The 23,116-nt window shown below is 40.2% G+C and overlaps 1 protein-coding gene across 4 annotated transcripts in view; it reads left to right on the top strand.

Moving 5' to 3' along the window:
• Efcab11 (EF-hand calcium binding domain 11) overlaps window positions 1-23,116 on the top strand; it is a 163,787-nt gene that overhangs the window by 46,968 nt on the left and 93,703 nt on the right. Inside the window, exon 6 of one of the 4 annotated variants that reach the window (XM_047540093.1) lies at window positions 4,459-5,003. The exons of the other annotated variants lie outside the window; for them this stretch is intronic. Coding sequence (XP_047396049.1) covers window positions 4,459-4,573 — 115 coding nt within the window. The 3' untranslated portion in view covers window positions 4,574-5,003. Of the gene's footprint in view, window positions 1-4,458; window positions 5,004-23,116 lie in introns of those variants that run through there. 4 annotated transcript variants of the gene reach the window in all.

Raw genomic sequence — 23,116 nt, 5'->3', positions numbered from 1 at the left:
TAACCTAGGGGCACTTAACCACTGAGGCACATCCCCAGCCCTTTTCATTTTTTATTTCGAGACAGAGTCACACTGAGTTATTGAGTTTGGCCTGGAACTTGTGATCCACCTGCCTCAGTCTCTCAAGTGGCTAGGATTACAGGCATGCACCACCTCTTCTGGTTTTCACTTCATGAAATTTTGTGTCTTCTCTACAGTAGTAATGCTTTAACTTTTATTTCAGTTCTTTCAGTTCAGAATTTAATGGTCATAGATTCACCTTTCTGATTATCCTCTTATGTTTACTAAATGGGCAGTGTGAATATGTGTAAGCTTTTCAAGATGACCTCATAATTTTCTCTTTGATAGACTCTTAGGGACTTTCACATGTAATACAGTGACTAAAACTGTTCTTTAAAAATCAACTATAAAATGATAAATGTTTGAGGTGATGGATATGCCGAATACCTTGATCCAGTTGTTACACATTGTACATATATGTATGTTGAAATAACATACTATATCCCATAAGCATGTACAATTATTATGTCATTAAAAAATTTAAAAATGAAAGTCCAGCTGTATAAATAATTATGTGTAGTCATTTTCAGGAAATGCCAGTTTTTCAGAGTTCTTAAGTGATTTTGTACCGTGGACAAAAATTATTCCCCTGTAATTGAGGATATTCCTTTTACCAGTGTGAACTTTAGACTTGGTAACACAGGAAATAAAGCTGAGAAACTGGATCAGGAAGCAAGTAGAGGAGTGATGACTTCGCTACATAGATTTCCAAATAGAATGTGTTATTTTGACTTCTTCAGTTAAGCTAATTTAGTTCGTTTCATCAAGGATATGTTACTTGATATGAAGGGATATTTAATCCCTCCCACATTTAGGATGTCCAGATTTTGTAGTTTCCTCTTAGGTTAGACCTATCCCAATGCAAATTCTACTTATCCTTCAGGGCCCAGCAATTCAAGATATCTCTTATCTTGAAAGCTGTCCCCACCCTACCCACTACCCTTCCATCCTTCAGAAAGGAAATTGTGTTCACCTTTTGCTTTACACTCCTAAGCTGTCATGACTATCTTTGTTTATGCATTTATGTAAACACGGCTTACCGTGAGTAGGCGCGGTGGGGTGTTCACCCTCACTGCCCCCATAGCCCCTAATGGTTTTGTACTGCATTTGACTACTTTTCACGTAAATGAATGTCCCATGTAGCCAACAGGCCTTGTACGATTGTTTGTTTTGTTTTCCCTGCTCCACTCTCCCAGAGGCACACTAGTGCCATGGAAGGGTCACAGAGTCCAGTTGAGCTCCCAACTGGGAAGCAGGAGTCCCAGCTCTGCCACTGACTGGTCTTCCATAAGTCAGAGTCTCTCTGGATGCAGTCTCCTCATCCCGGAAGTGAGGGTGCTGTCTTCCCTGCTGTGGCAGGCTTCTTCCAGCTCAGAAATTCACTGGCGGGTTATTTATCATGGAGAGTGGCATGGCAGGCTCCTTTATTTTCTCTGTATACCACAGATATTATTCAGAAGCCACCACAGCATGAATACAGATGTGGTCTGTCAGTGTGACAAAGACCGTTCTCAGGAGGAAATTACTGGGTTTGACAGCCATCCAACCCTGGGTTTAGTTTTTGAGATGTCACTATAACAAGTGTTATGGCCACCGTATCCAATTCCTCATCTACATATGTGGTTGAATATGCTGTTCTTGCTGTAATAGCATGAGGGCTATTTTTCTTTTAATTCAACTGTCACATAAGAAACTGCTGCCATGGTTTCTGTCTGTGACCAAATGTTGCTAACCCTTTCAGTCATCCTTGAAGTTATTAATAGCCGCATATCATGAATGTATTCATGCCATTTTCCTTTATAGAGAAAGGAATCAATTTCTTGTGTTTTTTCCTTTGTAGTAGATAGTGAACTTCTGGGTGAAATCTTAATAATATTGCATGCTGTATTTATAAATTAAGAGAAATTTGTATTTGCTAAAAAAAAAATTTATATTTTATGAGATACTTAAAATAACATCATTTTAAAATGACCTGGGAAAATAGGCTCAGAATCAGGAACTACATTAAAGTTTTTGTCCTCCTTTTATTGAGCCTAAAATGAATACCAAACATTTCTGGTATTCCCTTTTCACCTGTGACATTGGTGTCATACGAGTTTGCTGCCGTAAGCCCAAGCATCCATCCACCCACCTCCTCCCCGCCATTCTCCTCCTTCCGGCTTCCTTGGACAGCCAGACCCTTGCCACGCCAGGAGTCCTCCGGAGACCAGTACCATCAGCGTCCGGGAGCTCGTCAATACCTAATCCCAGCCCCACTCCAAAATACCGAATCAGATGTGTTTACTTTTAAATGATCTCTGGGTGATTCATATGCACATTAAAGTTTGAAAATCACTAGTCTACCCTTCTAGATAAATTTAGGATAATGAGGGTAAATTATCATTACATTTTAATGTTACTTCCTGAGTTCAATAGCTTCTCATTGCCTGCCACAGAACATCTACATTTCTTTGCCTGAAATACAAGGTGCTATAGACAGAACTGGTGTGCCTTTTTCAAAAGTTCCTGGCATTCCCAGATCAAACATTCCGCCCACCATTCTGCACACTTGCCCTATACCGATCCTCTCATTTCTCTTCGGCATTGTTGCTCATGCCTCACGCCAGGTATGCTGCTTTCTCTCTTCCTCCTCCCACGCTCCATCACATCTAATGGGTATCCATTCATTGAACACTTCTGGGAAGCCTTTCCTTATTGCTCCATCCCACAAAATATCTTCCATCTTTCTTAGAACTGCTGTAGTCATCGATAGCAACCATGGCATCAGCAGTAACTACCATTTCCTGAGGTTTCCTATGTGCCTACCAGACACCACGCAACATGGACCCTCACAGGGACCTTGTGTGTTGGGCTATGTCTGTTCCCATTTTATGGATGAGGAAGAAAGCCTGGAACCGCCAAAGTATTTGCTCCAGGCCACCAGCCGGTTAGGAATGTAACCAAGATTCAGACCCAGGCAGGCTGGCTCTCCAGCGTGTGCTCCTAGTCACTGTTCTGTTCCTTCCTCACCTCTTTTAGCAGTACGAATGTTCTGAGGGTAGGAACTGTGCGTTCACATCCCCACAATGCCTGGCATAAACACACGGAAGCCAAGAATATTCACCTTGATTAACTGGTGGCATCGTTCTGTAGCTTTTCTCTGTTCATGTGAATGGCTTTGGTTTGGATTGTTATCCTTGAGATCTCATTTGATTACCTGTGATATAAACAAAAGGAACTGTTTATGAAAATGTGCAAGAAGCTGCTGATGCAGCAGTTCAGCCCCTGGAGCTGTAGCAGGCATTCCAGGGCGGGCTGCTTGGACAGGGATGCATGCGGCATGCATCTTGCCTAGAGAATATGTCACAGTGCAAAGTATTTGCCAAACAAATTGTAGACGAAAAAAATATTTGAAGTTGATGAATGGAGTTTTATTATCATTTTAACTGGAATGAGGATGCTAAACTAAATACATTTTTTTGGTTCTAAGGCCTTTTAATCAGTTGTTGTGAGTTCAGTGTTGTGTTTTTGAATTTCACCTTGCCCACGTCCTTTGCCCCTCTGCCCTCCTTGCTTATAAGTTGCTTCTAGAGAAAATCAGGCCGAGTAGTCACTAACCCTCTGAGCTCACTGTGATGCCTCCCAGCCATTGAACCTATAGGTGACTCATTGGTGACTCTGGTTCACCCAGTTCCTAAGCCAACCCCGGGAGACCCAGGACAGGTGCTAGTACTAATAACCTTTGCTCTCTCCCTACTCTCTCCTGCTTGTCACCCAGTTCCACCCTCCTCTTACCTGTGGAACCTAGAATCTTCAGTCTCAGAACTGGTTACACTTTGTCCTTCTTAGCTGCCAGTAAGCCCTGGAACACTGACACCACCTTCCTTCCTTAGCTTCACTTAGCCCCTAGGTCTCTGCCACGGCCTCCAGCCTTTCCCACCTCAGTGGCGGGGCCTAAGCTGGTGAGTGGGCTCTAGTCCTTGGACCTGCTCTCTGCCGGCCTGAGATCTGAAGCTTCCTTATTACTGCTGGTCTTTCTGCAGCATGCCTGACTCTTCCCCAGAGCACACCTCTCACATTCTACGACCAGTCCTTTCATGTGTGGCTCTCTCATCCAGTGTGATGTTTGAGAGATCTCTGAACTCTGCCATCCACCTTCCTGAATCCTCTTGCTAAATTTAAGCCAAACTGGAGTTCATCCTCAGTTATTTTATCTTTTGGTCAAAGAAAAACAGTCATAGGAGAATTATAGTCAACGGGAGTCTAACAAATAGTCCAAAAATTTTTTGATGATAATCTTGTTGCTGATCTCTGTCAGTGGTCCAGTGTTTTGTTTCCTGATTTAGGAGCACACTGCTTAATAATAATGGGACAGACCGAACTTGCAGATCAAGTGTCTGTACTCTCTCTTCATTGCAGCACCATTCACAGTCCCAAGACATGGAAACGACCCAAGAGTCCACCAGTGAATAAGTGGGTAAAGAAACGATCGTGCGTGAGCGCGTATGTGGGACGGGATATCATTCAGCCTTGAAAAAGAAGGAAATTCTGTCGTTTGGAGAACTTGGAGGACATTATGCTAAGGGAAATAAGCCAGACCAAGGAAGACAGATATTGTATGACATTACTTACTTTAAAATCTAAAATAGTCAAACTCAGAGAAACAAAGTGTGGAATGGTGGTTGCCAGAGGCCAGGAAGTGGGGGAGAGGAAGGTACTGGTCCAAAGGGTCAACTTTGTTATGAGATGAATGAATTCTAGAGAACTAATGTACAGTAAGGTAACTATAGCTAGTAATTCTACATTATATGCTTGAAATTTGCTAATACAAGCACAAAGGAATTGTGTCAATTGAGGATATGTTAACCTGATAGTGGAAATTGTTACACAAGGTATATGTCCATCAAAACACCATATTGTATAATTTGAATATGTAGTTTTTCAATTTGTCAGTCATACCTCAAAAATGGTCTAAACAAACTTAGATATATTTAGAAACAAAAATAAATAAAAGTTACAAAATGCTTTTGTTTACTCAGTCTTATTGTTAATGTTCCTTGTAATCCACTCATGATTTCAGATAGAAATCTTTGACTCGGAGATGGTATATCAAGACTCTCAAAGAGAGGAAGGGGCAGTAGATGTCTCACTCTACTTTCTTAATTCCATAAATTAAGAAATTACTCACTCTAATTTCTTCCTTGCAGGAATTTAGCTGTGTTTTGTTGGAGTCTTTGATGAATACATGAATGAATGAATTAATGAAAGAGGCAAATAAGTAAGAAGAATAAATTAACTTGATCCAAGTTTGTATGTCCAAAAAATAAATAAGATGAATAAATTAACTTGATCGAAGTTTGCATGTCCAAATCATGTGTTAAGTTGGGTAGAGCAGCTGCTGGTCCTTAATTTTATCTGGGCCTATTATAAATTGTTGTCTCTACTAGACTTTCAATTGCAGATTCAGTCTGGAAGGCTTTTAAAAATTGTGAAATTGATTAAACATTTGTTTAGAGATTTAATCTGCTGTTATCACAAAATTATTACAGTAGTTTTAAACTCTATCAGGAAACTTTTAACTAAACCCTGTCATCAGAGTCAAATTCGATTGTTAGGGTGTAATCTTTTCATTTCTCTCTTGATGTTGTCTGGTAGAGAGGTCTGCAGTGACCAGATTGGCCATAGTGTTGCCATTCATTCTGCCATTGATTCATTGTATGGAGATCACTTTTTACCCTAAAGGCTCAACCGTGCTCTCTGTTACTGGTATCCATTTCTAGGTGGGGTTCAATTAAATGGGAAGTAAAGAGAAATGGCAGTGTACGTTCACATGACAGATGGCAATATTCACCTTTGAGAGAGGCATCTTGGAGGGAAAATTTCGACATTTTTTTTTTTCCTCTCTGAGGGGCTGGGGACTCGAACCATGGTCCTTCCATTTGATAGGAGAGCGCTCTCCAACATGAGCTATTTCTTCAGCCTTAACATTTTTTTTTAATGTGAAATTATCTACTCAGTAATTTTTATTTCCAGTCAAACCAGGGTCTGATAAAAATGGCGTAGATAGCATAGTCCTCCATACTGTTATTCTAATAGGTTCTAATTTTAATTGTAGTTCTCAGTCTTTGCTTTTTGACTATGAGTTTTAAGATAGAATAAATCAAATTAGCTCTAGTGGGTAGATAAAGTTTTCTCTAATGATTTTTACTAACTAAAATATACCTCCTTCTTATGTGAAAAAGGCCACGTGGATTATTATTAATTTGACTGACATAGAAAGGCATTTCTAATTTTATTTAGTGACTGAAATAAATTACTTTACCCTAAATTAAATGTGAGATAAATGTATGATCACCTCTCAGTGAACAAAACAGATTGAGTACCAAGCATATTTTTGTAGTAGATCTCTTTATCCAGTTGGTGGTGCTAAAAACTCTGATACAAAGCTAATTGGAAAAAGAGGTAAACCTGGAACCTTTCTTAATAAATGTTATTTTATTAGTTTTTGAAAAATTAATATCAAAAGCATATGTAAAAATCACTGTGTTCCTAAAGTTAGTAATCAACCCAAATCCCTCAGCCAGCAGAGTACATGGCTAGTACGCTCCTATGAATGTGTGTAAGTATTCCTGGGGAAGTCCCGTGGCTTTGTAACATCCGACTCCCTCCCAAATTAGACCCGCTCGTCTGGGAAGGGAGACGTGGTCCACAGTGTTTGCTAGAGCGGGTCTATTTCCAGTTCCTACTTCTGTGCCAAATTTAGATTTTAAAAATATTGACTTCTTACTGTTTTATAGTTTTTTACTATAAGTGTATTCCTGTGATAGCAGGAGCACTGCTTTTTTAGGGTTCAGGTTAATTTAACCCTTTGTGGCCCCCTTGCCCTTATTTTAGCCCTGAAGAATCCAAATGGAGCAATAGTCTGTGCCCGAGATACAGTCAGGGAGCACAGACTTTGGAGTCAGAGGCCAGGTTTTGAATATCCCTACATGTTTCATAACTGTTACTTAGATTCTTTATGGCACGGTTTCCCCAACTTGTAAAATGGGGAGATAACAACCTTCCCCAGAGTTGGTATAAGCATCACATGACCTAATGGTGCTTCTGAGGTGGTGTTTACCCTCTGCTTCCCTGGTTTGAAGCTGACTCGGTTCTTTTTCAGTCCCTAGCACACCAGGAGGACTTAGGATGGAGGCTTTGGGGCGAGGACCCTCCCTGGGTCAGACAGTGCTTCATGTTCCACTAATGAAAAGCTATTTCTAGGTTGCAAAATTTCACAAAGATTTTATAAAGATTCACAAAAGAGATAATCATATAGTTATATCTCATTTCTAGAAATTTGCCAGTTTATCCTAGGGATGTTTATATGTCGATCAGGAGCTGCTTAAATGTTTAAGGTTGGAGAGTGGAATACAAGCTTGCTGGAAGGTCTGGCAAAGGTGTCATTAAGAGTTTGTTCATCTGTCCATTTATTTGTTCTACAAATTTCTATTGGGAATTGCTATTGCTGGGCCTCAAGCACACTAAGATGAACTCCAGGAGGGCCTGGGCTTGTCTCTGAAGCAGGTGCTTCCCAGTAGGCGAGAACTGACAGGCAGCCCATTTTGCTGAAATTTAAATATTCTTTATATTATAAAAAACAGTTATAGGATTATCTGTAAAATTGAAATATTTTTAAACTGATAGCTTTATTAAACTTTCTACATTATTTTTTATGTTTGGAAGTTTGAAACAAGTTGGAAGAAGGCTTCTGTGGGATGGTAAAACCCAAAACACTACTAACCAAGAGTTTTAACTGGTAAAGAATTTTAAAATATAACTGTTAGGCATATATGTGTGTGTATATATGCATGTGTGTATATATAAATGCATATACACATACATGTATGTATGTGTACATATGTATTGTTTCAGGAATAGCACAGCTAACATCTTTGGTTAGCTCCAATGGATGGATTCAGGCTTTGAGAATTAGAAATTATCATATCCTAGAATTAGATGGTGGTAGACTTAAAGAATCACATACACCATCTTATTTTATAGCTAAGAAAATGGAGGCTGAGCAAACTTTCATGGCTTTAGCCAAGATTGCATAGATTTGGATCCAAACTCAGGTCTCCTGACTTCCACTACTATGCTTCTACATTATTTTTCCATACTGACCTCTACGCAATGAGCCATTTTCAATGTAAATAAAAACAAGTACACACTTGTTCCACTTCAGTAAACTTTCATACTAAATATGGAGTGTGTTTCTGCCCAATTATCAGAATCAAAACTTGTTTCTGAGGCTCCTGATTAAGGAGCTCCTGTATCATGTCAGAGCAGAGCTAGGGGAGGCAGGGCACACCAGGCCAGGATGTGCACTTCGCAACCAGAAGCAGGCTGGGTTTTGTTTGCCATCTGCCTTCCCTGCTTCTTGTTTCTTGCCAGATGAATGGCATCCTATGCCACAGGTGTATCAGTATTTTCTGAGTTTGTTCCCCACTAAAAATGACCTCATTGTTTTGTGCTTCTTTTCCATAATTATGCAGTAACAGGAAAATAAACTGGCCCTGAGTATAGCCCATAGCAGAAATCGTGTGCTCTTTATGCAAGTTTGATTTATAGACGTGTACTGCAGAGCAGAGTGACTATGAAACATTCATCTTCCCATTGCTGGTTGCCATGGAAATGGAGTACACAGAGCAGTGTCGTTCCAGTCCTGGTGATGCCTGCAGTAGTTTATTCCTTTGTTGTTCTCGTTTCTTAAGCAACTGCCTAGCATTCTTTCATCATTACAATTAATCATGCACACAAGTTTTTATCGTTCATCACACACAGAAAGTACTAAAAATGTATGACAAAAATGGGGAGAATTTAAATATTCTTGTGGCTTTAAATATGCATTTGTAATTTCCCCTCTCAGTCCCATTGGAAAAATAGGTCATGGAAAAAAGAAAAGCTCATCTTAATGTACAGAAATTTCAATAAAGAAAGCAATATAGACATTTGAGGAAGGAGCCAGGAAACCATAAGGAACTTCAAATTCTGAAGTCCCCTGGTGTTTGAATCTAAATAAGCCTGCATTTTGGGTGATGTCACCCACCACCACTCTCCCCAAACCGAAAAGTCCCTGAGCTATATATAGTCAACTCTCCTTTTGTGTTATTTTGTTAGTCTCTTTAATGGTTTGAACACCCTACATATTTGCTGAATAGACATGGTAGATGCAAGGGTAAGGATCTTTTTTTTCTTTAAGACTGTTAGAGTTCAAGACTTTATTACAGTGCACATAAAAGGAATTCTAGCTATTCTTCCTTACTTTATAATGAAATCATCTCACTCCAGTCTTATCTTTTATGGTTCGTATAACATACCGTACAACGAGTATTAAATATGGGTTGATCATCTACCGCTCTCTCCTTTTGGTCTTCAGGCCACTGTTTAAAGGAGTGTTCTGGAATAACTGGGTCTAAATCTGTGCTCCATTACTTATTAACTGTGAGGCCTTTGAAAACTCATCTGACTTTATTTTCCCCATCTGTAGTGTGAGTAGTTATAATGTTAAGATAATACATTATCGGTAGGGGGAATAATTCATGTAAGGGGCTTAGCTCTTGCCTGGCACAAGATTAAGAGTTCGTCAGTGGGGACTCTTGTCATGGTGGGGGTGGTTGCTATTGTTATGACGACTCGAGGCCAAGGTGGAGGGGAGAAGTGTGCTCCATCCTGGGGAGTGAGACTCAGGTCATTTACATCAGCTCTGGCCCCAAATCCACAGGACCACTGCAGCCCATGGATTGTTTTGCTTGGGCTGCATGGACTTGTTTCTTCTCGACACTGGGGGTACTAGGATGGGAGCAAGACGTTTACCCTGCCTTCATATCTGCACCTGGGGAAGAAAGGCTGCTCCTGGCAGTCCTGGATGATGGACGTTTCTCAGGTGTGACCCAGATTGATCCTAAAGGAGCAGCGTATGGAGTGCTTTGGGAGGGAGTGGGTTGCCTGAATGAACGTGTCTTGGGGAAGGTTCTAGCACTTGCCCCTGGAGCCTGAGTGAGCTTCTGGTCTGCTGCCTTTCCTTCCTCATCCTCCCCTTGTCACTCGGCAGTGGCTACGGTGTCCCTTCATCCTTTTTGGAATTGGTGCTTCCCGAGCTGGTGGCAGAAGCATCCTTTGTTGAAGTTCACTCTGCTTGGCAGTCCTCCAGGGCACACGGCAATTCCTATTTATTTGATTTAGCTTTTGTTTGGTTAGCCTTGTATTTTGTCTGTTTTGCTTTGTGAAGTTCTTCCCCGCCACCCCAAATTTTCATGTTTAAATCCCTTGGGCGGCTTTTCTATTTATTTTGCCAGCTTGCTTCATAGTATTGCTAAAAGTTGTTTGCTTTAAGCTATCACAAAATGAGCAGTCTTTCCCCCACGTCTGCTCGGTCGCGTGGTCCTGGGTGAAGCTTTGAATTACTGAAGCAGAGGAGCCTTCCAAGCTTGCTCTTCACCACATCCTAATACCAGGCCACACTTTCCCTGCTTCCCAGTCTTCTGTTTGGTTCTTTGTTTCTCCCTGTCCCATTGGTAGGCTCATGTCAATTTGAAAGAGTGAGAAGTAGTTCAGTTTTCTTTATGCTTTTGTTCTCCCTCCTCTTCAGTTGAGTTTACTAGATGCTTCACAACTGATCTTCCCTGAGTTAAAAAAGAATCCAACTTTGTCTTCCCAGTGAAGCTTGCAGTGCTCTGTTGCTCTGTATGCACCCACGTATTGTCTGTCTGTCTGTCTATACAAATCAGTGACGAAAGCGTAGATGCTCCGTGGACATTTTCAAAGCCTCCTGAGAGTCCTAGTTTTCTGGGTGGTCTTGACTTGATTTACAGTGGCCCATGTGCACACTTGTCTTCCTTTGCCCCTTAGTGACTCTGGGAGGTATCTTTGTCCTGCGTGCTTCAGTCTCAGGCTTATATCTTCCTTTGTTTTGGAAACATGTATTTCTTAGCATCTTTGGCATTGCAGACACTGGGACTATGTGAAATAAAGAGGACAGACACTGCCCTGCCCTCTAGGCTCTTACAGTCTGGTGGGGGAGATAGATGGTTAGAATCTAAGATTGTTAATCCTGAAAGATGACTCAAAAATACTGTCGGCAGGACGGATGCTTCATGAAGGCTGCAGGGGTCACCGAGGCTGACCTCAGAGGAAATGAGAGCCAGTGAGAGACCTGAAGGGCGAAATTACCAGGTGAAGGGAGAGTGTGTGTTTGGGCTTTGTGAGTCTGCAGAGGTGAGAAGGGAGTGTGTGTAATTGAGAGTAGTTTCGTATAGCTACCCTGCCCTCCAGCACACTTGTTTTTGTTGGGTGGGTGAGTAGGTAAGGCCAGAAGGATGAATGCAGAGTAATAAGGTTAGAGAAGTAGACAGGGGCCAGATCATGAAGGCCTCAGAAGACTTACCAAGAAATCTGACCTTTATCCTGAGGACATTGGAAAGCTATTAACATGTTGTTGTAAGTAGGGAAGTGACATGATCAGATTTGAGACCTACACAGTCTGTCCTGTTGTAGTGTAGAGAATGGATTACAGTGTGACAAGAGTGGCCTTTATCTGTGTTGATCCTAGGGACCACCTTCCCAAACCCAACCCTTTCTTAAATCCTACCGTGTTTGTCCAGCTTCTTACATTTTCCTGATTAGCATAAGGGCTTGTCCCAAATTTTAGCTTCCCCTTTCTAGCTTCCTGTCTTAAAGGACAGGGATCTGCCATCTCCCAAGCTCTGGGCTTGCTCTTGCTCTAATGTCATTGTGCATCTGGAGTACCCCTGGATCCCTGTTTCACTGAGTCCGTTGTTTTGTCTACCTGCTTGGATGTCCTAGGAGTTCGGCATCAGCCTGGATCTAGCCAGAACTCAGTGATTTCCCTTGGCTTCTGAAATTCAATGCCATTCACACAGTTGGCCCTTCCCACCCAGCTAGGCCAGACCTGAACCTGAGGAAGTTCTTAGCCCTTTTTTTCCCACCAGCTGTTGAGATTCCCAGATAGTTCACCATTGATCCCCACTCCACACCTATATGGAATAATTAATTCAAGAAGATGGATCGAAATAAAAAGAGTTGTACTAACTAGTAGATTTGGGACAAGTTATTTAACCTCTATGCCTCAGTTTCCTCATCTTTAAACTGCAGAGACTAAGAGCTTACATCACAGAATCATTTGGAGCACAAAATGTGTGATACACAGGTAAACACAAGGCCTGGCCTACACCAAGAACTCAGTGTGTATTGTTTTTATTAAGGTACTTTATCCTAGAGCAGGTGGCAGGAGAACAGGAAAGTTTCCAACTTCAGGAATAATTGATCACAACCAAATGAGTATGAAAGACCTGTTCCTCTTCTTCACAGTAAACAGTAGAGAGATGCGAGTAACATCACACCCTGCCCAGCTGGAGGGCTGTTATGGAGAGTAAGTAGATGTGAGGGTGTTATGGTTTAGATGTGAGGTGTCCCCCAGAAGTTCACATGTGAGATGATGCAGGAATGTGCAGAGGGGAAATGATTGGGTTATAAGAGCTTAACCCAATCAGGGAATTAATCATCTGATGGGATTAATAAAGTGGTAAGTGAAGGCAGGTGGGGTGTGACTGGAGGAGGTGGGGCATTGGGGGTGTGGCTTTGGGATATATATTTTGTGTCTGGTGAGTGAGTGTCTCTCTCTGCTTTCTGATCATCGTGTGAACTGCTTCCCTCCGCCACACTCTTCTGCCCTGATGTTCTTCCTTAATGGAGCCTGCTATCTATGAATTGAGACCTCTGAAAACCTGAGCCCTCAAATAAACTTTAACTCCTCCACAATTGTTCTGGTTGGGTCTTTAGTCACAGTGGTGAAAAAGCTGACTAAAATGGAGGGAGTGATAACATTGCCAACACATGTTGAGTGCTTACTGTTGCCAACCCCTGTACAAAATGCTTTACTGATATTAACTCATCCGATCTTTGCAACAACCCCATATGAGGTGGCTACTGTGATTACTTCCATCTTACATATGAAGAAACAGGTACATAGGGCCTAAGTAACTTGGGTAGGATCACATTAAATGATAGAATTTGTCTTTGACCCAACAGTTCGATTCCAGATTGGAAATGCAAATAGGTAACCCAACATAAAAGGGGGGGTCTTTACCTTTCTCTTTGTACCTCTCCACCCTCTCCCCTCCCCCTCCCCAGGTGTGCCCTTGACAGAGGACTCTTAATCTCTTTATCAATCAGATCTATTACAGTCTGCAGATTTAAGGGCCTTTTCCAGTTCAATTTCAATAGAATAAAGATCTCAACAGCATATAAATTTTCATAGTAAAAAATAGAGCCATATAATCTATGACCATAACCCTTTCATAGCCCTGAGGTGGTAGATGTCTGAGAACACTTCAGCAGAATTGTACATCCTTTTTAGAAAATTCTGATTTCTGATAATTTGGTCATAAAGTCTTTTGATAAAATATCAAAACCCTCTACTGCAATACTGTAAAATGTGATTGTGCTAATGGCAAAAAAAAAATCTGTATCTTAGATTGTCATGAACTGTTCAAACATTATAATGGGAAACATTTATGGCTTACATAATGAAAGTCCATCTTTCTCAGAATCCATTTGCTCATCTCAACATTTTGTTAAACCTTCATACAAATCACGAATTGACTGGCTTGAGTTTCTCCATAATTCTTTCTTCTTCATCATGGGGTGGTAGGATAGCACAGGGCTGTTGGTCAGTTCTTAGAAATTTGGATTCTGTGATAGTGTTCTGGAAGTGACTTACATAAGTCTGTCAACCTCCCTGAACTTCAGTTTCCTCTTCTAAAGGTCTTCATGGCTTTAAAACACTAAACCTTGATTCTCTATTTCTATTCTTTTTGTTTACTCGCTCCTTAAAGAATGTTATACTAAGTAGTACAGGCATACCTTGGAGACACTCTGGTTCCATGCAGATCACTGTGATAAAGCAAATACTATTATAACACAAGTAACATGATTGTTTATATAAAAGTTATGTTTATACTGTAGTGTAGTCTATTAAATGGGCAATAGCATTATGTCTTTTAAAAACAATGTACATAACCCTAATTTAAAGTGTTTATTGCTAAAAACTGCTAACAAACCCCTGAGCCTTCAAGTCCTGTGACTTTCCTGGTAGAGGATCTTCCTTCTCCATGTGCTGATGCTTGATCCTGGTGGTGGTTGTGGAAGGCTGGGTAGCTGTGGCAATATTTTAAAATAAGACAACAATGACATTTACTTACCCATTGACTCTTCCTCTCATGAAAGAGTTTTGTTTGATAGTATTTTACCCACTAAAGTAGAACTTCTTTCAAAATTGGAGCCATTCTTCTCAAACTCTGCTGCTTTATCAGCTAAGTTTATGTTGTTTTCTAAATCCTTTGCTATAATTTAACAGTGTTCACAGCATCTTTGCCAGGTGTAGATTCCATCTCAGGAAGTCACTTTCTTTTCTTTCTTCGTTAGATGCAGCTCCTCGTTCATGAAAGTGGTGGTAGCAATTCAGGTCATGTCTTCAGTCTCCACTTCTTACTCTAGTTCTTTTGCTTTTTCTACCACATCTGCTGTTATTTCCCTCACTGCAGTCTTGAACCCCTCAAAGTTATTCATGAGGATTGGAATCAACTTCTTCAGAACTCCTGATCATGCTGATATTTTGCATGATCCTCCTCCTAGGAATTGCAGATGTTCTTAATGGCATCTAGAACGGTGAATCCTTTCCAGAAAGTTTTCAATTTACTTTGTCCAGATTCATCAGAGGAAATACTCTCTGTGGCAGCTGTTGGCTTATGAAGTGTATTTCTTACACAATCAGACTTGAAAATCAAAATTACTCTTTGATCCATGGGCCACAGATGGGATGTGGTATTAGCAGACATGAAACAACATTGTATGTCTCCATCTGAGCTTGTGGGTGACCAGGTGCATTATCAGTGAGCAGTAATATTTGGAGATTTTTTTTTTCCCTGAGCAGCAGGGCTCAAGAGTGGGCTGGGGTTGATATTTACAAAGCACAGGCAGAGTACAGTGCATGTACTTCTTATGGGCCCTAGGACTTCCAGAATGTAAATGAGCATTGGCTTCCACTTAAAGTCACCAGCTACATGATGACTGCCTCACAAGGCAGTCTGCCTGTCCTTTGAAGCTTCAACTTCTCCTTTCTGGCTGTGAAAGTTCTAGATGACATCTTCTCTCAGTAGAAGGCTATTTCATTGGCATTGAAAGCCTACTGTTTGTTGTAGCTGCCTTCATCAATGATCTTAACCTGATCTTCTGGATAATTTGCTGCAGTTTCTACTTCAGCACCTGCTGCTTCATCTTGTATTTTCATGATATTCAGATGTCGTCTTTCCTTAAACCTCATGAACCAACCTCTGCCAGCTTCAAATTTTTCTTCTGCCACTTCCTCACTTCTTCCTAAAATTGAAGATGGTGAGAGCTTTGCTCTGCATTAGACTGTGGCATAAAGGATTGTTATGACTCTGATCTACCCAGGTCACTAAAACTTTCTCCATATCAGCTATAAGACTGTTTTGCTTTCTTATTATTCATGTTTGCTGGAGTCGCACCTTTAATTTCCTTCCAGAGCTTTCCCTTCACATTCCAATTTGTCCCATTGGTGCATGAGGCCTAGCTCTCAGCCAGTGCTGGCTCTCAACATGTCTTCCTCCCTTAGTTTAACCATTTCTGGCTTTTGATTTAAAATGAGCAATGTGAGACTCTTCCTTTCACTAGAACACTTAGATGTCATCATAGGGTTATTAATTGACCTAATTTCAATGTTATTGTGTCCCAGGGAACAGGGAGGTCCCAGGAGAGGGAGAGAGATGGGAACAGCTGGTCAGTGGAGCAGTCAGAACGCACACAATATTTATCAATAAGTTCGCCACTGTACACGGGTGCAGTTTGCAGCTCCCAAAACAATTATAATAGTAACATCAAAGATCACTGATTCCAGGTCACTATAAAAGATAAAATAATAAAAAGTTTGAAATATTGTAAAAATTACTGAAATGTGACACAAAGACATGAAGTAAGCACATGCCGTTGGAAAAATGGCACCAATAAACTTGCCACCAACCTTTAGTTTGTAAAAAACAGTATCTGTGAAGCACAGTAGAGAGAAACTCAGTAAAACAAGTTTATGCAGGGATCTAATGGCAAGAAAGAGAAAAAGAATTTGATTTCTTTAATTTCATTCAACATTATTTAGCAAGAGGTTATTAAGCACATACTATGTACATGATTAATATCTGTTTCATTGCTTAGTGTTACTAATAATTGTAGTGTTAAACTCTCAGGCTTACTTGGGATTTACTCTCCCTTATTTCCACATTTCTAATGTTCTTCTAGTAGCTCCAATATTGTTATAATTTTATACTCTTTGTGTTTTCTTGTACCCAAACAAACCAACCTGTCATCTCAAAGGGATTCTTAACATATTGCAAATTATTATTAAATCATGCACAATGCTTTTCTTCCATTTTTCAGTGTAAAGAAACTCCATGTTTAAACCTTCTAGGCTGTGTTTCATAGGGGGAAGAAACATAGCCATCAAATGTTCAATTCTAACCCAGATAGGTCAGATGACATAGTAGTTTTAATGAGTAGCAATAATAAAGTTGTCATAGAATTGGAGGCTTCTTCAGATTGTAAATTACCTAGGCCCAAGTGCTGTAGAAAATTTACAAGGTCTGCCATTACAATAGACTGTTTTAAATTATCTCAGTTGTATTGAACTGAAACTAAACTTGATAAAAGGTGTATCAGGTAGTCATGAGTTGATATGACAAAAAAGAGTTATTGGGCTATTCATCAAATGATAAACTAGATAATGATGGTGGCAAAAGTTATCTGTCATTTTTTAATGCTGTAATGAGTGCCAGGCATTGTCATTATCTCATTTATCCTCATGATAACCTAATGAGTTGCACAGTATTACTATAATTCCTGTTTTTCAGATAAGAAAACTGAGCTGAAAGAGGTTAATGTTCCCAAAGTCACATACTTTTAAATAGTTTTCTGCTCCTGTCATTTTACACTAAGCACATGTCACTTGCCTGATGTTGCTATATAGTGCTTCTCTCTTAATGGCAGATAGAGCTGGGGACCAGTTTCCCCACCATTTGGGCTGTTGCTGTGCACCTAGAAACTGCAAGGCCCCAGGCCTCCATGTGCATGTGCGAGAATTTTTTATGGTAACTATAGTAACTCTCTCATATACTGAGTTAATTGAGTTGAGATCCCCAGTAATCCCCCAAACCTTGTTATTCAAGTCCCATCTCACTAGAAAAAAAGCACATGCATTAGTGGATTATAGCAGTCAGTTGTTTGCAGAGATGGCCACAATAACACCTCCCATCCACATGTAGAATTTATTTCTCCATTCCCTGAATCTAAGCAGACCTTTTGACTGACTTTGACCAAAGATGGAGCAAAAAACAAGAAGTTGTCAAACCTAGGGGTGGTTAGGGGAAGCCTGCCCACAAAGGATCCCATCTGAAGCCAAAGCTTTTGTACCTCTAGCCCTTGAATTTTATCTCACTGTGTGCATATAGTCGACGTGGTTGGAGATGCTTCTTTAACTGGAGTTTGAATGCATTTTACACAGAAGTCATCTTAAAGGTCTATAATACATTGTGATTGTTCCTGTGCCCTGATTCCTATGATTTTAAATAGTTCTGTTGTGTTTCTTGATAGCTGATATTTTCACAAGTCTAAACTAAAAAAAATTTAAAAAACCTTGAATTCTTGTGTTCTTGGTTTGCAGACACCCAGAATTGCCCCTTCCTTTCTCTCCTACCCATTAGATGGAAACGCACTGTATTTGCCAAATAGCAAAACAACCTTTACTGACAGTGTACATTTCACTTATGTGCAAAAGCTATATTCCAGTAACGTTTTCTTTCATGGAAAATGACCATTTCTTCCAGGAGCATATAATTTTTTTCAAATGCATGAAGTTTTAAAAATGAAACTTCATATCAGACAGAACGATCTTTGGTTTTATAAAAGTGGAATGTTTTTTATGGTCTGTGACTGTTCATTATTTTAAAACCTATTAGTTATAACAGGTACAGTTGAAAAATGAGGAGGTTTAAATTTAACTTAGAAAAAGACCTCAGTGTGGTTAGATTCTGAAACAGTGCTAGTAAAATTGTGTTTGAATGATTCTTGAGTTTGTTTTTTAAGGGATTGCTTTTTGCTTTGAATGTGTATTCAGTAAAGTACAGTTATTCAGATTCTAGTAGATGTATACAAGAGCCAGATTCATGTGTAAGGCAAATGTGGCACTGTTTGTTGGGCTTTTTATACCTAAATGACTGACCTAATGTGTAATCTTTCCTTTTTCTAACTGAAAAGAAATCACACTTTATAAGCATTTTATTTAGTAATATGTTCACATTGTGTTTCACTTCCTACTATGTCTCATACTACAAGAATACCCCACGACATGTAGAGATAGTTAATATCATTGCTAGAAATGTACAAGGTAATTTGAAAAATAATGTAATAGCTTTAGTAACAGACTATAATTAAACTGGTGCCTAGAGTAAAAATAGCAGAAGGACTATTTTTAGTTTTTATTGGGCCAGATCACTATGATTAAAATACATAAATAACTTTCACTTTGAGGTGTTCTTAGTGCTATCAGTTTTCTAATATCTAAGCTTAAGTATTAATAATCTTATCATAATATTCCATTTTTATACCTTCCTACATTTTAAAGTAAACTCAATACTTAAAATTTTGAATATGATTAAATAGGGAACACATTTGTTACATTTTGGAAACCTTGAGATTCAGGAATTTAAATTGGGCTAGTGTGTTAATCTATTGCTGTGACAAAATACCTGAGGGAAGCAACACAAAGGAGGAACAGTTTATTTTGGCTCACAGTTTCTGAGGTTTCAGTCCATGGTCACCTGGCCCTTATTACTTTGGGCCTTTGGTGAGGGAGAAGTTCATGGCAGAGAGCATGTTGTGAAGCAGAGCTGCTTACCTCATGGCAGCTGGGAATCAAAGGAGGGGAGCAGAGGGAAGAGGGGAAGTGGAAGAGAAGGGACAGGAACAAGATAATGCCCCCAGTGGCCTACTTCCTCCTAGTAGGCTGCCCCTCCACAGTTGCCACCAGCTCCCATTAATCCTGGGATTAATTCCAGGATGTGGTTAGAACCCTCATGATCTAGTCACTTTTCCAAAGTCCCACCTCTGAACACTGCCGCATTGGGAACAGACCTACAACACATGGAGGACATTCAGATCCAAATGATAACAACTGGCACATATGCATGAATCCACTCAGGAAATGACTGTTAACACCAGTGTACCGGGCACGTTTCTGGTGCTGAGGATAGAGCCACCAACAAAGCAAACAAGGTCCCTGCTCTCAGGGAATTCCTGGTTTCCTTGTAGAAGGTAGAGATAACTGAAGGATAAAATACCACAGGGAAAGTAAAACAATAGATGATAGAGAATGAGTGTGTGTGTGGGGGGGGTATAGATCAGGGAATTGGACAAGGTGTCTTCAAGGTGTGACATCAGAAGTGAGACCTAAATGACAAAGAGCTGCTTGCCATCTAGAAGAGTCATCCAGAAAGAGGAAAATCAGTTGCCAGGACTTGGCATGTGTAAATGCTTGGCAGGATTGAGAAACTAAAAGAAAACTGGAGTGACTGGGTTTCAGTGAGCCAGACGCAGCAGAGTCTGAGTGAGATTTGAAAGGTAGATGGGGCATGACGTGTCCATCCTGCATGCTGCCCAGGCATTTTATATCATCATGTGTGTTGTATCCTGTATTGCACTGTATTGCATTGTGCTACATCAGGATCTCACAGCATAGTGTATATTTATATTGTGTTAATGTAATATATATTTTGTACCGATGCCTTGTAAACAGGGAGTTGAGGGGCAATAAAAAGGCCTTAGAGTCCTCGAGACATGTAGGTTTTCTGATATCCCCAGTGCAGTCATCTGGTGGGTTGCAGTATCCCAGGGTGGGTCTCTGCCATCTCCCATACTTATTCCTCATTGTCAGTTAAATTCAGTTCACATATACTATCTGGGTACAAACTGGGCAGAAGAAGCCCATGGGTTCCCTGGACTGTTAGAGTCGAATGTGCAGAAACTGTGGTAGGCTTTCATTGTGAAACAACTATGCTGGGTTACATTTATTATTTCAATCACTGAGCATCTACCTTTCCTACCACCTTATTTATCCTTAGGTTACAAATAGTCAAATGATAGTAAGAGCCAAATCTCTCATCCAAACATCAGGGATTTGTAATATTAACAGTCTTCATTTGTCCCTCTACATAGGACACACAGAAGATAAAAAAATGATTTTGAGGCCTACAAAAGCATCAGACCAAAAATTCATCATCTCAATACCTCTAGTTTGAGAGGAACAAAGGAAGGTTTAAAAATTAAGTTAATAAAATGTATGGAAGCCTAAAAATATGTACTTTTTTGACTATGTAACCTAAATTGTTTAACTTTAGGCAACAATACTTTAAAAGATACAAGAGTTCCATATTATAGGAGTTGAAAGAAATGACGCTACAATAAATGAAGGAAAGTGGTCACCGGTCAGCCAGCCGCTGTACAGTAGCATCAGTGAACAGAGAGGGCCACAGCAGCAACATAAGCCACGCATCAGCTTCCACGTAACAGCTTGATCTTTTTCCAAATGTAAAGGCAGATTAATCCAAACTAGCTCCATTAGCTATTAGTCGATACCTCCACCTGAAGTTAATCTTTGAATGGAGCAGGTATTTATAGCTCATACCTGCACTAATTTTCTCCTGGCAGTTAAGGAATTCATCAGGTAATGCTCATAAAAATATATATTCTTTTAAATGAAGCCAGGCAGATTTGAAGACTCCATCCTGTCAGAGTGGTTATGATTTGGTATCTGATTTAGACTAGAACATCAGGAGACAACATAGATTGTTTCCTTTCTTCAAGGCCTGTGTCTCAGGCCATGTGTAGCTGTAATATACTAACTTAAAATTTCCACTGAATTAAACTTTCCAGTGATTTATAAGTCATTGAAATGCATTATCAAGAGCAGTTATTGAATCTTCCTTCAGAGATAATTAATAAAAATACTTTCCTTTTAAAAAAGGCAGGAAAAAGCAATAACTTACGTTCGTTATGGCAAAGTAAGTTCTAGAAGCCTTTCTGTGCTGATACCAATTCTACTCCTCAGATGTTTGGTTTGCTTTATTCTTTCCAACTCTCCCCAAGTCTGTGGTTTAGTAGATTTTCCTCCTGTTTAGAATAAAACTGTAGAAGCCACATTTAGTGTCTATCTCCAGGCATGGCTAATCCTCCTTCCCACTGGCCTTGTTCCAGAAGGTTCTGGAAAAGCGCTGACAAAGCCTGAATGTGACAGGCAGGACATTTGAGGCAATTCTCACCACTTTTTCAGCTCTGCTTCTTATTTTCTCCTAGATGCATATGTGGTATGTAAGTGTGTGTGTGTATATGTATATGAAATATTTGAGGCAGGAAAAAATCCATGTAGGTTCGTCTCAAGTTTAGAAACAACATTCCATTCTAACCCTGGTTGAAACCCCCTGGGTAGCTCTGCCTGATTGTTTTTCCCTTACTCTGCCTCATGGATAATCACTATCTTGAATTTTTAAAAATCAATTGTATGTATCTTTATGTTTTTTGACAGATTTATATATCTTAAATGATATGTAATATTAGTTTGCTTATTTTTAAGCCTTACGTAAATGTAAATTGCCTTTTCTCTTCTCATTATATTTTAGTACTTATCTGCTTTGATACATGCATCTTTCATTTATTCTCCCTGATTTGTAGTACTGTGTTGAAGTTCAAGGGGGCTCAATAACTAGTGCCCTCTTACCATCCTGAATCAAATGAGAGACAGACTCCAAGTGTGAGAGTAGTAGATAGAAATATCAATTTTATTAGAGAGGCATATTTATCAAACGGATGGGCTTGCTAAAGTGCAGCTCAAATTGAGCAGGCTTATGCTTGCAGTCGTAGACTCCCCAGCTCTCCCCTCAGGTGGGCCTGGCCCTCCAACCCTGGGGACAGAACAGGAGTAAGCAGAAGCCTTCCACTGTGTGCAGACCACCTGCAGGTGGCCCTTATAGAGCAAAGGAGGAGGGAGCACAATTAGCTACCACCTCTCTAGGGGGGTTGAGGAGGCAGAGGAAGGCTGGCAAGGTTATCCCAGAAGAGGTCCCTCTGCATGGAAACAAAAACAGGAAAGTTTTCCCCAGAACATTTTTCCATTTTACACCATGATGTGTATCTGTTTTTCTATTGATTTATTGTTTTCACGAGTGGTGCTACAGTGACTGTGCTTGTTGGGTGTCTCCGAATCCACATGAGGGAGGGATTCTGCAGGGGCTCATTGACTTAGGAGGGGACAGCAGGGGCCTAGCAAGTGCTTGCCGCGGAGGGGCTGTGCCGAGGTGCCCTGCCAGTTCACACTCGCCATCGGTGCCCTGCTGTTCCTTTCTGTCCATAGCCTCACCAATGCTTATCGCCAAACTCTCATTTTTTGCCATTTGATGGGTGTGAAATGACACTTATTGTAACTTTAATATCCCCGATTACTAATAAAAATTCAGCATGATGTCTCCTAACCATTTGGGTTTCCTGCTATGTCAATTTCCCCTTCATATTATTAGTCTACATGCAAAATACTGGGCTGTTTATTTTAAGTTGATTTGTAGGGGTCTTTATATATCCCAGGGGCTAATTCTTTCTCATTTACAAGTCACGGGAATCATTGCTATTGGTGGCTTTTGGGGGAGTGGAATATCTTTTGATACATGTCTGGGAGATTTGTTTTTCTAAAGATTTTGGAATCTGGAAAAAAGAGAAAGTGCAGGACCTTTTGACATATCCAGAGTCTAGAATTTTGCAAAGAATCTGTGGCAGCACTTGAACGTACTGTTAGACTACACTTCATCATTTTCTGCCTGTTGGAGCACTTATATTATCCATGAATAATTGCTAATCTTTCATTCCTATGCTAGCCAGTTTGAACAATATTTATGCAAGATTTGTATTA

Source organism: Sciurus carolinensis, chromosome 2 (assembly GCF_902686445.1).
Source record: "Sciurus carolinensis chromosome 2, mSciCar1.2, whole genome shotgun sequence".
Taxonomy (NCBI): Eukaryota; Metazoa; Chordata; class Mammalia; order Rodentia; family Sciuridae; genus Sciurus; species Sciurus carolinensis.
The sequence above is the reverse complement of the archived record's forward strand: the minus strand, read 5'-3'. Positions and strand labels throughout refer to the sequence as shown.